Genomic DNA, 12,008 nt, shown 5'->3' on the forward strand with positions numbered 1-12,008 from the left:
TTGGGTCCTATGCGATTTTGTGGTTTGTTTTTGTCACAATGGTTATAATCTAAATAGATGATATTATATGTATTAAGCAACCATCTTCAAATATATCAAGCAATTCTCGTCAACTGAAATTGGATTATATGAAACCCCAGTTTAGGTTGCATTACACTTTTCCAAACAATTGCCAAGAGGATTAGACGTTTGATGTTTCATATGCTTGACTATAATAGTTTTCTTGTTGCGGACTCTACAACCGATTTTGCTGGTTTAGCAGATAGGTTGAGAGATAGCAAAAGCACATACTAGAAAATTACGCTATCGTAACGAAGAAAGAATTAAGGAATATAATGTGCTATCTTAATGAAGAAAGAATTATATGGCTTAGAAATTATTTAGCTAAATCCATTAATTACTTGAACAAGCGTAAAACAAAAATGTTAAATAAAAGTGTGTTATGAAGCTAAATAAATTTAGCGCATTGTATTACGTGATTAAAGGATTATTCATGTAATTCTTACTTAGTTAAGATAGTGCATTATATTACGTAATTCTTTCTTCATGAATACATACGCGTGTTAGAAGCTAAATAATTTTTTTTACATATTGTTTTATTTTTAGATATGTCGCTTTCATGCATAGTTTCCTCTCCAAAAATAACCTCTCCCGTTGGGGAAGGTTCATAGATCACTTTAAGTCTTAAAAATAGGACACCCTGACCTCTTGAACCTTGCTAAAAGGCTTCATATCTTTTCAATATCGGGGTGCCACGAAGAGTAACGTTTAAAGCCCGTTTCATCTATTTTTTTGGATGGTGCTCATGTGGACAAGGGTGTGAACAACAATGTTGTCCAATTCCGCGATCATGTCATTAAGTATAATCATGCATTATGAGTATTATGTTTATTTGTTAAGCATATGGTGAATGTTTGTTATTCTAAATGATGGTTTAACTTTTGTTTAGATTAATGAAAATACCTGATCGTTGAGTTTTCTATTAGTTTAACCTCCGCTTGTGTGGTGGGTGAATCCATTCAAAACTCATTTTGTAATCGTGGCACAGAAATTCTTAGTTTTTGAAGCATTAGAGCACCTCATTTTAGGATATTAAAATAAGAAGAGAAATAAAAGGTTTTGCAGCTGAAATAGGTTTTTTCTCTTACATGTGGGACCCACTAGTCAGCACCACACCTCACCCTCCCTCTCCTACTCGTTGCAAAGCAGCAGCCCACCCCTCTCCCTTAGCCCACTCTCTCCCTCACGTGTTCCCTCTCACTCCCAAATAGAGCAGCAGAAAGGAGTTGCTGTTCTCTCCTCTCCCTCACTCAAACTCTTTATTCTCCCTCCAAATCCTACCCTAAGAGCAAGAATCAAGGTATGCATGTCGTCCCATTACAATTCCTAGCTTCTTGGTTTTCCATCCACCCAAGATTTTCTTGCATGCATGAAGATTTGGAGGAGTTTCAAATTAAATTCGTCACCCCCTTTGCTTTGAATTTTTCAGCAGCCTTCATCCTCTTCTCTGAGCTTCTTCCTCCATTTTCTTCCGCACCCGAAGGTCTCCGACCTCAACAAGAATCTTAGGTAAGTTGCCTAGGATCTCATGGTGGGAATGAACATTTTAGTTTTGCTTTGGATGGGTTTTGCAGTGACATTATTGCTTTTGCGAAACACCGTTTCGTTTTTGTGGGTAGAGGGAACCTAGAGCCTTTGGGTTAGTGCAAACATGTTCATCCTCGAGTTAGAAATATATGCAAGTTGAATCGGCCAAAAAATCATCACAAAACTTGTGTTCTGCTACAACCCGGAAGTTTTCGGGTATAACCCAAAAGTTTCGGGTTAAACTGAGCAAAGCCTAACCAAGAGCCCTCGTTCAGAGGAACACCCGGAGGTTCCAACCATTTGGAAGTTCCGGCCTTAGCCCGGAAGCTCCGGATTAGTTTGAGTTAGGATTGAACTGATGACCCTTGTTTGGAGGTTAAACCAGAAGTTCTAATACTTGAATGTTCCGAGTTCAACCCAGAACTTTCGACTTCCTGTTAGAAGTTCCAATATGGTTTAGGTCTTAGAACTGGTTAGTTCTTTTGCGTGTCTGGTACTTTTAGCTTTGTATTGCACCCTCTTTTGTTATGTTTGTGTAGCCTACATTTTTGTACCTTATTTATGGTCATCGCATTGCACGCACTCTTATTTAGAGAACGAAGGATCGAAGCATGACACAGGCGTGCTCGGAGGTGATCAAGACTTTGTGGCTGTTAATTATGAAGCCGAGTAGCAAGGCAAGCATCTAAGCATACTCTACCTATTACTTTGGATCATATGATCTCTAATTTGATAATTTATGCTTTATGTAAATTATGCATGTTATCTAGTCGATGTCGGGTTTTTATGGATAGAGCCTAATTGTTGTATCGCCTCACCTTGATATTGGTTATTTTTCGATCCTTTGTAACCCGGGTTGTAGTTATGTGTTTACCAAACGTAAAATGAATACGATGTGCTTAGAAGGCTTAGGTCATTTGTAGAAGACAAATGATGATTTGACTATCGTTCGCGGGCTTAGGGCTTATTTAATTGTTCACAAAGGTAATGATGATTTTGGGTTGTATCAGTGTGAGGATGAGACGATATGTGGACGGTGTTAGAGGTAGGTCGGGAAAGGAGTCTCAGATGTCGTAGACCATTTGTATCGATTAAGCACCATCGTTGTTGCAATTTTCTCAAACACTTTTCGTACTTATCACATATCAATATAATGTTAAGATAAGCTGAATACCTTTTGTAGTTCTAATCTTTTATCTTGTTGGTCTATGGTGTCGTAGGCATAATAGACTTGTAAAGGTAACATCGTAAAGGTGTTGTGGGTATAATAGAATCGTAGAGGTATCTAGTTTGCTCGAGAAGTAGTTTTAGCTACATTTACACTTTATGTGTATCTAGGGTGCTTCAGGAGTAACCCTTTTAGACCTCCGCACTTAGAGATGCATGTTTAAGTAGTCGGGACTCAATTGGGAAAGGTTGTCACAAGTATCTACTTGTGTATACTTTAACGGTTAGCACAAGCCGAATAGTCCTCGTGTCGTATGGGTAAAGAGATACTCCTATAAGGTGTAAGATCAATTCGAATTATCGCGCTTTTGATTATGAGTATACTTATGTTCATTTACATCAATCATAGAGTTTTAATATTGGAACATTGTAATGAATATTGGGAATGGATGGTGATGTTGATGACGAGTTGAGATGATTCCAAGGATAGATGTGTTATGTCAATGATCTCAAGATAGAAGGTTGCTTATAGTTATGTGTAGATGCTCACACCTTAAGTCAAAATCTGCTTTGCATATGAAATTCATTTAATCTTTATGGCTGATTTCTTGTTACGCATTCTTAATTGTATTCTTCTTAGAGTCAGGTTATTATTAAGTACATATTATGAATTAAGTCTTGTGAGTATTTTCGTACTCACGATGCTTTGCTTTTCAGGTGAGAAAGAGTTAGTGTTCGGCTACTTCACGTTCGTCAAAGTTGGCGACGAACAAGAGTAGTGCTACCTACTCGAGAGATATCTTTTGGGATGGTGCTTATGGGCATATACACATAGCATTACCCATCTTTTATCATTCATGTGTTTTTCCGCTACGTAGTAACTCTGATCCATTAGGAGGTGAAACTGTCTTTTATGCTTATAGTGTTTGATATATAAATTATTGTGAAATTGTAATCACTTAAAACCTTGTAATCTAATTTTATTACTCACTCTTTATTATGTCTTGATATGGTGAAATGTTGTAAATGTATGTGTTCCGATCTTTGGTATAAAACACATATGGGACTACCGAAATTGGATTCTTGCTAATCATTATAGTTGTAATTCTATAAATGATTACCTTAATGATTAATTAGAATATAATTTAGAAGATTTCTCATGTCTATGTGCGGGTAAAAAATTGCGTGTGTGTTGTACGTGTATGTTCCTAGTAATTATAAAATCCGGTGTTAATTGTATCTGGCCAAGAGACGTGGTTTTCTGCAACAATAGAAATGTGGTTTTGTGATAATTTTCTTCTTGCGTCTATTTTAATAGCGGAGGATTCAAAACATTCTCCACAGCAATTATCAATTTGTTGGGACCGAAATCCCAGACAATGTGAAACTTCGCTTACAGAAATGCCGAAGGGTCCTCAGGGTGACACGTGTTTGGGGTGGAACAGTTTTTCGATCGATCTTTTGGGTACAATATGGTCCTATTTATATCTCGTACTCGACCACTCCAAACGTGGTTTACAGGTCCTACCCCTTTACCTGCTACATTCTCGGAATATTCAGGAGTATTATGGTACAATTAAGCATATTTATATAATTACAACTCTACCCCGAGCGACCAAAGCGGGCTCCACTATCCAGTCATGATCTTCGGCTCCAAAGATTCGCCGAAGTCTTCTCCATTCCTTCGTTCGCGGGATGGCCTTTGGCTTCTGAGCGAAGACCAGCTGCTACCTTCGCCCACCGCGGTCAATCAGGACCGCTGGCACGGACTTCGGCCTTCGGTCGAAGGGTCGCCACCGTCTTCGCCGGCACGGGAAACCGAGACTGTGGGTACGCCTACACCCTTCGACCGATGGAGCTTCGCAATCTTTGCAACCTTCAGATGCAATTTCTGAAACGAACATGTAGTGACAAACATGTGATCTTTCCAATAGATTTCGAGCTATCCTCCGAAGAGAGGGACGGGAGATCATCCCCAACACAATTTATCACAATGTGGTTGACAAGAGACGAAACAAGAAGATGTGGTGCATAATAAATACGTTCAGAAAGACCACCAAGCAGGATAGTTGCAAACAGGCAACAAAAAAACAGAAATATATTCAGTTCACAAGGAACTAACTGATCGAAAAACATACAGTTACTAGCACGGTCCATGAGCACACTGCGGAGGACGGATTGATGATGGATGGTCATGCCTGTTGAAATGTAGACAAATGCGCATGCCTGAAAACCATGCCACCTCTGGTTAGGACCACTCAAGTTGAATGCTGTCAAACCCACCATTAGGTTTTCATGTGCAACTTGTATCAATCTATGTATCAATACATATAATTTCAACAGAAATAAATATTATAAACATACTTCAAATATTATATCTGAATTAAAGCCTTTTAATGCAGCCAAATATTAACAGGTAGATACAAGCTTTACATGCAACTTAGGTGCGAACAAACCTTCACCTTCTACTTTTCTTCGACATCGATGTAGTCGTTTTCAAGATCTTCATCTAAATCCAATAGAGTAAGAGTGTGTACATAATATACCCAGCAAGTTATACCTGAGGAATAAGTAGATGTATAATGGTAGAATAAGGATAGCACCATATAATCTTTAGTGTTTTTTTTTCTGGAGAGCAAAGATGCAGAGATATAGTTTGCAAATACCTTTTCAACTCAGTTGAGAAAAATAAAGTTGAGTTTAAGATTATATTGACTCTGGGGAGATACACATCCATCTTACTAGTTTTTAAATTTTGTAGTTAGTGGATACACTATCCTCGCTAACTAAGACATAAAAGCTTGTATTTAAAAACATAGGTACATTGTTCACTCACATATCAAGGAGTTACTCACACCATTAAGCTAATTATTAAGATCATACTACAGTGTCGTCTATGACTGTGGACACTACTATTTAAATAGATTTAACATTCTGCAAAGATATACAACTTTATTTAAACAATATGCAAATACCCATACTATCATCGTGGTTGGAACTGACATGAGTATTCAAATATATTTAACAATCTACATATATGTATAACTTTTACTCACATGATATGCACAAAATTTACATAACCGTCGTGGTTGGAACTGGTATAACGAGACACAACACCCTCAATATCCATCCTAAATCAAGATAAGACTACTTAGCAATATCATGGTTCAAACAGCCTTCATAGAATAATTCAAGGGAATACCGCTTAGCCGTCCCATGTCTCAATATAGCCTTCATAACAACACCAACCAAACCTCAAACTGTGCACCATTTGAGTCTTCTCTTGATCTTCGTTGCCATTATTGTCCTTCAAATGGGTACCAAACTAAGAAACTATTTATTTTGACTTCAGATTATCATTATTGTCCTTCAAGTGGGTACCAAACTAAGGAACTATTTATTTTAACTTCAGATTATAACTTTCAGCTCTTACAATCTGATAATAAACAGACAATTTCTTACGATAGCTTTTTTACAATCTACTAACTAGATTGTAAAAATCCAAAAAGTTAGTTTCCCTCAGCCTCATCTTTTTTATAGATTGTAAAGTCTATTTTACTAAACTACCTATTAAATTTTTTTAAATCCATAATTAAAAACTTTTTATAATATAATTTTTTTCAATCCACATTCTACGAGCTATTTTTCAATACCCTAAATATACCCCGCAGAGCGTGCAGCTCCGCCACCAGCACATCTCACGTCGCTGACCCGCAGGACTCACCGGCGACGTAGATCTGCGCGCACGGTGTTCCCGCCGGTCCAGGCGAGAACCAAGGACAACCTGGTCTTCATGGGGAAAAAAATAGAATGCTTACTGTGGTCCATAACGTTTTGACTGGACGGAAATGGCAAAAAAGAACAACAAATTACAAAACCGATGGCAATAAGAACATGTTCAGTTCAAAAGTAACTAAAATCGATCGCACAGCATCCAGTTATCAAGGCATGAGCAGACCGCGGAGGATGGATAGAGATGATGGCAAATGCACATGATAATTGACACCACACTGACCTGAAAAAACACGCAGATTCTGCTACATGACTCGTTGAAATCAAGAAGGCAATCTAAACAGAATGTAGCCTCTCAAGTTACAACCATAACAGCTGACCAAGCTGTACTGCGATTTACAAGAAGATTCAGCTATAGCCAAGACATGGTTCCGCAGCTACTGATCAAAAACCAAAGAAACCAAGCTCGGTCGCCCTTTCTTTCTCGAATGTCTCAAAGTATTGGTATATGATGGTCACAGCGAGTAGTATACCAGTTCCTGAACCAATTGCACCCATGAAATCAGCTAGGACGGTCAGTGCACCAATGCATACTCCACCAAATGCTGCAGCAGTGGGGATATATCTGTTCAGTTCCTTCTGCAAGTTGGACTCCCGATGGCCTGGCATCACCATTTGTTGTTCCTGTTGAATTTTCAGTGTCATGAGTTTGCGGGTAGCTGTTGCATAATGAATTTGCATTCTTAAACCATTAAACAGTAGATTAGCGCATTCAAAAGTTTGCTCCATATCGTAGCTAGAAATGATAGGCATTGATGTCCCCAGCAAATGGCAGGAGAAACAGAACAAACGAGGTTCCAGAAATGGAGAATAATGGTTTTCTGAAAACTGTAAACCATAACACTAAAGGTTCATCCTTGCGTATGAAAAATGGATACTAATATGCCTCACAACAATAATGTACTAAAATCAAATGTGTACCATATAGAAAACTTCCACAGATCTGGCGCCACAAAAATCAAATTTCCATGCACTGTTATTACACATGCAATTAATAAACTATGCATCGACATACTGGCCTCCAAAGTTCTCAAAGATATAACGTTTTGAATATAGTTACGATGAACTATCTTAGCCTAGAAGGTTAATTAGATTAAAAATATATATCATTCATAAGAATTGTTTTTACCTTGAGCTGCTTAGCAACATCCTTCGCTGATGAACCAGAAACTTCAATCCATGTCTTTGAGAACATAGCACAAGCTGACAGCATGAAGACCACGTAAAACAGTCCGTGGAATGGATTTGCAAGAACATCAGCCAAACTGCATTGTTTCCAACATGCCATGGTCAGTCAAAAGAACAACAGCCCATTATTTTAGGAGTAACAGAAACTGTAAACACAATCATGAAGAAAAGGTCTTCTCATCGAAGGAACTAGCTTTTCACCTTGATGGGGCAGTTACATAGTAAGCAAGACCACCAACAGGAACAGAATGGCCAGAGTACTCAGATTCCTTCCATTTTCCAAGAAGGTTAACAAGGAAATTTCCACTGTACTTCCTGTAGAGAAGCTGCAATAGCAATAAAATACTTTAGCACCTGGACACACATGGAAGATTTACATTACTACAGTGGTGGAACTAAGGTCTGTGTACCTGGGATATGAAATAGAGGTTGGTAATCAGTGCAGAGTGCAGAATGATGGGCATATTTGAAGTGTAGAACAGCTTAATTGGATATGAGCCTTGCTGCCCGCGGGCATTCTTTGATCTCACTGGAAGCACAACACGGAAGCCTTGGAAATAGATAACTATGAGGAAGACCAAGACAGTAGCAAGCAAATTGGTCACATTTGGAAGATTCTGGCGGTAGAAAGCCTCACGAAGAGCACGGACTTTATCAGTTCTAGTAATCAACAGATGGAACAATGCAATGACAGCCCCTTCAAATTCAGCACCACGGCCACTGTTGATGGTTGTGGGGCTAAATGCCTTCCAGATGATGTTCTCACTACATGATAGCAACTATAAGCCAAAGCATGACAGAATAGCACATCAATAAGAGAAATGAAGTTCAACATGCTTACCAGATATTGGTAGCAATGAACAGAGAAATGCCCGATCCCAAACCATAACCTTTCTGGAGAAGTTCATCCAGACAAATGACAATGATTCCAGCAAAGAAAAGCTGAAGGATAATGAGAATAGCATTCCCTGTCCCAAGTTGGCTTACACTGCCATACATTCCAGACAGAACATATGCCACAGCTTCTCCAATAGCAATCAGGATACCAAGCAACTTCTGTGCACCGTTCCTGAGTAAAGTGAAATATACATCACAAGACAATTACTGGATATAAGAAATACAGATAAGCAGGCTTTACTATTTCTCTGGCAGTTCACTTGATAGAGGATATGCTACAAACAAACTTAAATATCCATACACAATTACAACTATAATAAATTGGAGGTTCTGTTATTTTATATAAGTGTAATACTTACAGCAGAGCACGATCCTCTCTCACACTGTTGTCAACTTCAATGATCTTCGATCCCACAAGAAGTTGCATTACCATCCCAGATGTTACAATTGGAGTAATACCCAACTCCATAACAGTACCACGGTTTGATGCAAGGATAACACGCATCCAGTAGAAAGGATCAGCTCCAGTAGTCGAATGAATGCCATAGAGCGGGAGCTGGCTGCACACCAGGAAAATGAACAGGGAAATAACAGTGTAGATCACTTTTTCTCTGAATGGTATTTTCCTATCCGCGCTCTGCACTTCTGGCAAGAAAGCTAGAAAAGGCCTGACCAGGTACAGTACTCTAAAGCCGCCAGCCATCTTCCTGTGCTCAGGAAAAGAAAAATCGATCAACATTTTGCCTAATGCACATGAAAATCTCAGCTTGGTACAATGATGTAGCAGCATGCAGTCAATCATGATTCTGATTAACAAGTTATGATGCACCCATTTGACCGAAACATAAATGAGCCTACCCACGCTAGAAGAACCTTTTCTATACAGACGCGGTAAGCACGATATTTGAAATAAAAAGACGAATCAACACAATTTTCTTTCTTCAAGAAGACATAGATTTGCAGTTGAACAACACAATGCTCACTTTACATCAGAATTAAAAGAGCAAAACAAAATCCTCGTTTCTGAATAAAGATTTAACTGAAAGCGCGCAGGCGCTGGAAGCGCTGGGTAGGCCCAAGCCGCAAAAAAGGATGCAGATGATCTACAAATATCTTTAGTCATTTTCCTGCCCATCTAACAACATGCAGAGATGAATCCACACACAGAACCGAATGACTAGTTGGCTCATGTAACGTTTATCTATGCCATGAAAAATATGCAATCTTCACTGATCAATTAGCTCGGATTGCAAATAATTTAGCTAATTCTACTCTTTCCAAACCGCATGGCCAACCACCACCACCACCTGTTTCATCGTTTTTGCTCAATCCCCCCAATCTAATATCTAACCCCAGAAAAATCTCCATCCCTCAAACCAAGCACAAATCTATCAACCAAACGTCAACCCTGTCACTCAGGACGATGAGAAACCCCCGCGTAATCACAATCCTTCAGAAGAATCGCTAAATCTGAAACTCCTCTAGAGCCGAGATCCACGCTGGAGAAATGACCAGGAACAGACGCGGGCGGCTTTACCTGGCTGATGCCGACCCAACACCAAGAAGAGCAGAAGCTTCGCCGCCGCAGCCGCTGACGACGGCGGGAACCCCTAGGCAAGAGAGAGAGGGAGAGAGGAGAGAGAAGAGCGAGTCTGCGAGCAGCAGGGTTTTAGAGAGAGGAGATGGGAACGGGGACGAAGCGAACGGCACGTTGTTCTCCCTCCCCTAGCCTCGGGCCTAGCTCGCCGCTCGCTGCAGGTGGAGCCGCGTTGTCCTGGAGGGCGTCACAGGCCGTCGGATCTGGAGCGGGCGGCTGCGATGGGCTCCCGTGACGTGGAGCGGGTGACGGAAAGGCAGGGATCGCGTCGACCACAAGGCACGCCGCACGAGGATAAAAAGACACGCTTCGCGGTCAGACCATATTTGCTTCATTTCTTTGTCTTTTTAAGTTCTGCTTCTCATCCTCATTTTTTTTATTTTTAACAGTTTTTTTAAAAAGGTTTATGAAAAAAGAAAATTATGTTTTAAAGGGAATAGTTTTGAAAATCTCACCGTGACGAAAACCATAAAGTAAAAATATTAAAACACTAAAAAAAATAAAAATTCTTTTACGAAAATTTTTTCATCCGTGAAGGAACTCTCAAATGATCTTAGGGTGACCTGGACTCGTTCTTTCGGGAGAAAAGGTTTGCCGGGGTTGCACAAGACTGAGCAAAATGCTTGCATTTTCCCCCAGATGGTTAGGCATTTTTTTGGAAGATTTTTACGATACATCTAAATGAGTGTATACTGTCCATTTTCTTCATCCGGTGGTTTAGATTGACCCAATGATACTCTATCGCCCACCAGTATCATGAGTATTATTAAAGAGTATCATAGGTATCATAAGGGTATGATTGGAAAAAAAACCCATGATAAACTTGTAAATTGTATGTTTAATTAGAGAATGTTAAAATGTTAGTTTATTCCTCGGATAAGCTTTCACTTGTTCTGTTTATTTCATTTATTAGGGTTTCCACCCTCCGTCGGCTGGTATGGGTGACGAAGGTCCGAAGTCCGATCAGTCAATGACGTAATTACCCCTAAAGGTACTAAGATAATTACAATAATACCTACTAAAATGGACGGTTGGATCACAACAATGATACCCTCCACCATTTAGTATCATGGTGTACTGTAAAGGTTCTCTTTTTTTATACAAGGTTATTTACAAGTGCCATCATGCGAGTGCATCATTATTGTATGTCTATAAATTTTACCGTTAAAACATTGGTGTATCTATAAATATCAAGATATCAAGATTTAAAATCATGGTTACTTAAGCACCATGGTTTATATTTTTACTAATAAGGTAGTTAAACGTATTTAAACACTTAAAATATTTGTTTCATTAGAAATTATAATTTTTATAGATACTTAAAATTCTCTTTATTTAAAGACCTAGCTATAAACAGTTAGTATTGTTCATGCGTGCTGCTCAACTCTAATTCATAGGTGCCTAAGTCCAAACAGATATGGCACTGAATACTGAAAGTGAAAGCACATTATCTGCTAAATAAAAGATTATCACTCCGTCAGAACTCTGATTCCTTAATCTGCTTCATACTGAGAAGAACCACTGGCCATGATGGTCCAACGCGAAGTAGCACAAAAGGTTTGACTCGTCAACGTTGGTCGTACTCACGTGTGATTGCGAAAGAACCAGGCTTCCTGAATGACTACTGACCTCTCGTTGGGATAGACTTTTTTTTGCTGGTTTTTTTCCTGTTTTCTTTCTCTTTTCTTTCACACGGTTTGCTGCAATGTACATATAGGATGATGAGATACTGCGTGAGAAGATTTGTCAGCTTTCTTTCTCTTTCCTTTCGAATGGATTG

General features: G+C 39.2%; 1 protein-coding gene across 1 annotated transcript; it reads right to left on the reverse strand.

Moving 5' to 3' along the window:
* Positions 1-6,649: 6,649 nt before the first annotated feature.
* LOC133916658 (uncharacterized) lies at positions 6,650-10,333 on the reverse strand. The gene is made up of 7 exons (XM_062360429.1): positions 10,169-10,333; positions 8,991-9,338; positions 8,576-8,803; positions 8,145-8,499; positions 7,936-8,060; positions 7,676-7,811; positions 6,650-7,170 (listed from the first exon to the last, which is right to left on the reverse strand). The coding sequence occupies exons 2-7, from the start codon at positions 9,332-9,334 to the stop codon at positions 6,931-6,933; spliced, it is 1,428 nt and encodes a 475-aa protein (XP_062216413.1). The 5' UTR covers positions 9,335-9,338; positions 10,169-10,333; the 3' UTR covers positions 6,650-6,930.
* Positions 10,334-12,008: the final 1,675 nt, after the last annotated feature.

The sequence above is a fragment of the Phragmites australis genome, chromosome 4 (assembly GCF_958298935.1).
Source record: "Phragmites australis chromosome 4, lpPhrAust1.1, whole genome shotgun sequence".
Classification (NCBI taxonomy): Eukaryota; Viridiplantae; Streptophyta; class Magnoliopsida; order Poales; family Poaceae; genus Phragmites; species Phragmites australis.

Coding starts and splice junctions, on each gene's coding strand:
- LOC133916658 (XM_062360429.1), bottom strand. CDS start 9,334: ATGGCTGGCGGCTTTAGAGTACTGTACCTGGTCAGGCCTTTTCTAGCT. Junction 8,061..8,144: donor ACCTCTATTTCATATCCCAG/GTACACAGACCT, acceptor TTGCTATTGCAG/CTTCTCTACAGGAAGTACAG. Junction 7,812..7,935: donor TATGTAACTGCCCCATCAAG/GTGAAAAGCTAG, acceptor GAAACAATGCAG/TTTGGCTGATGTTCTTGCAA.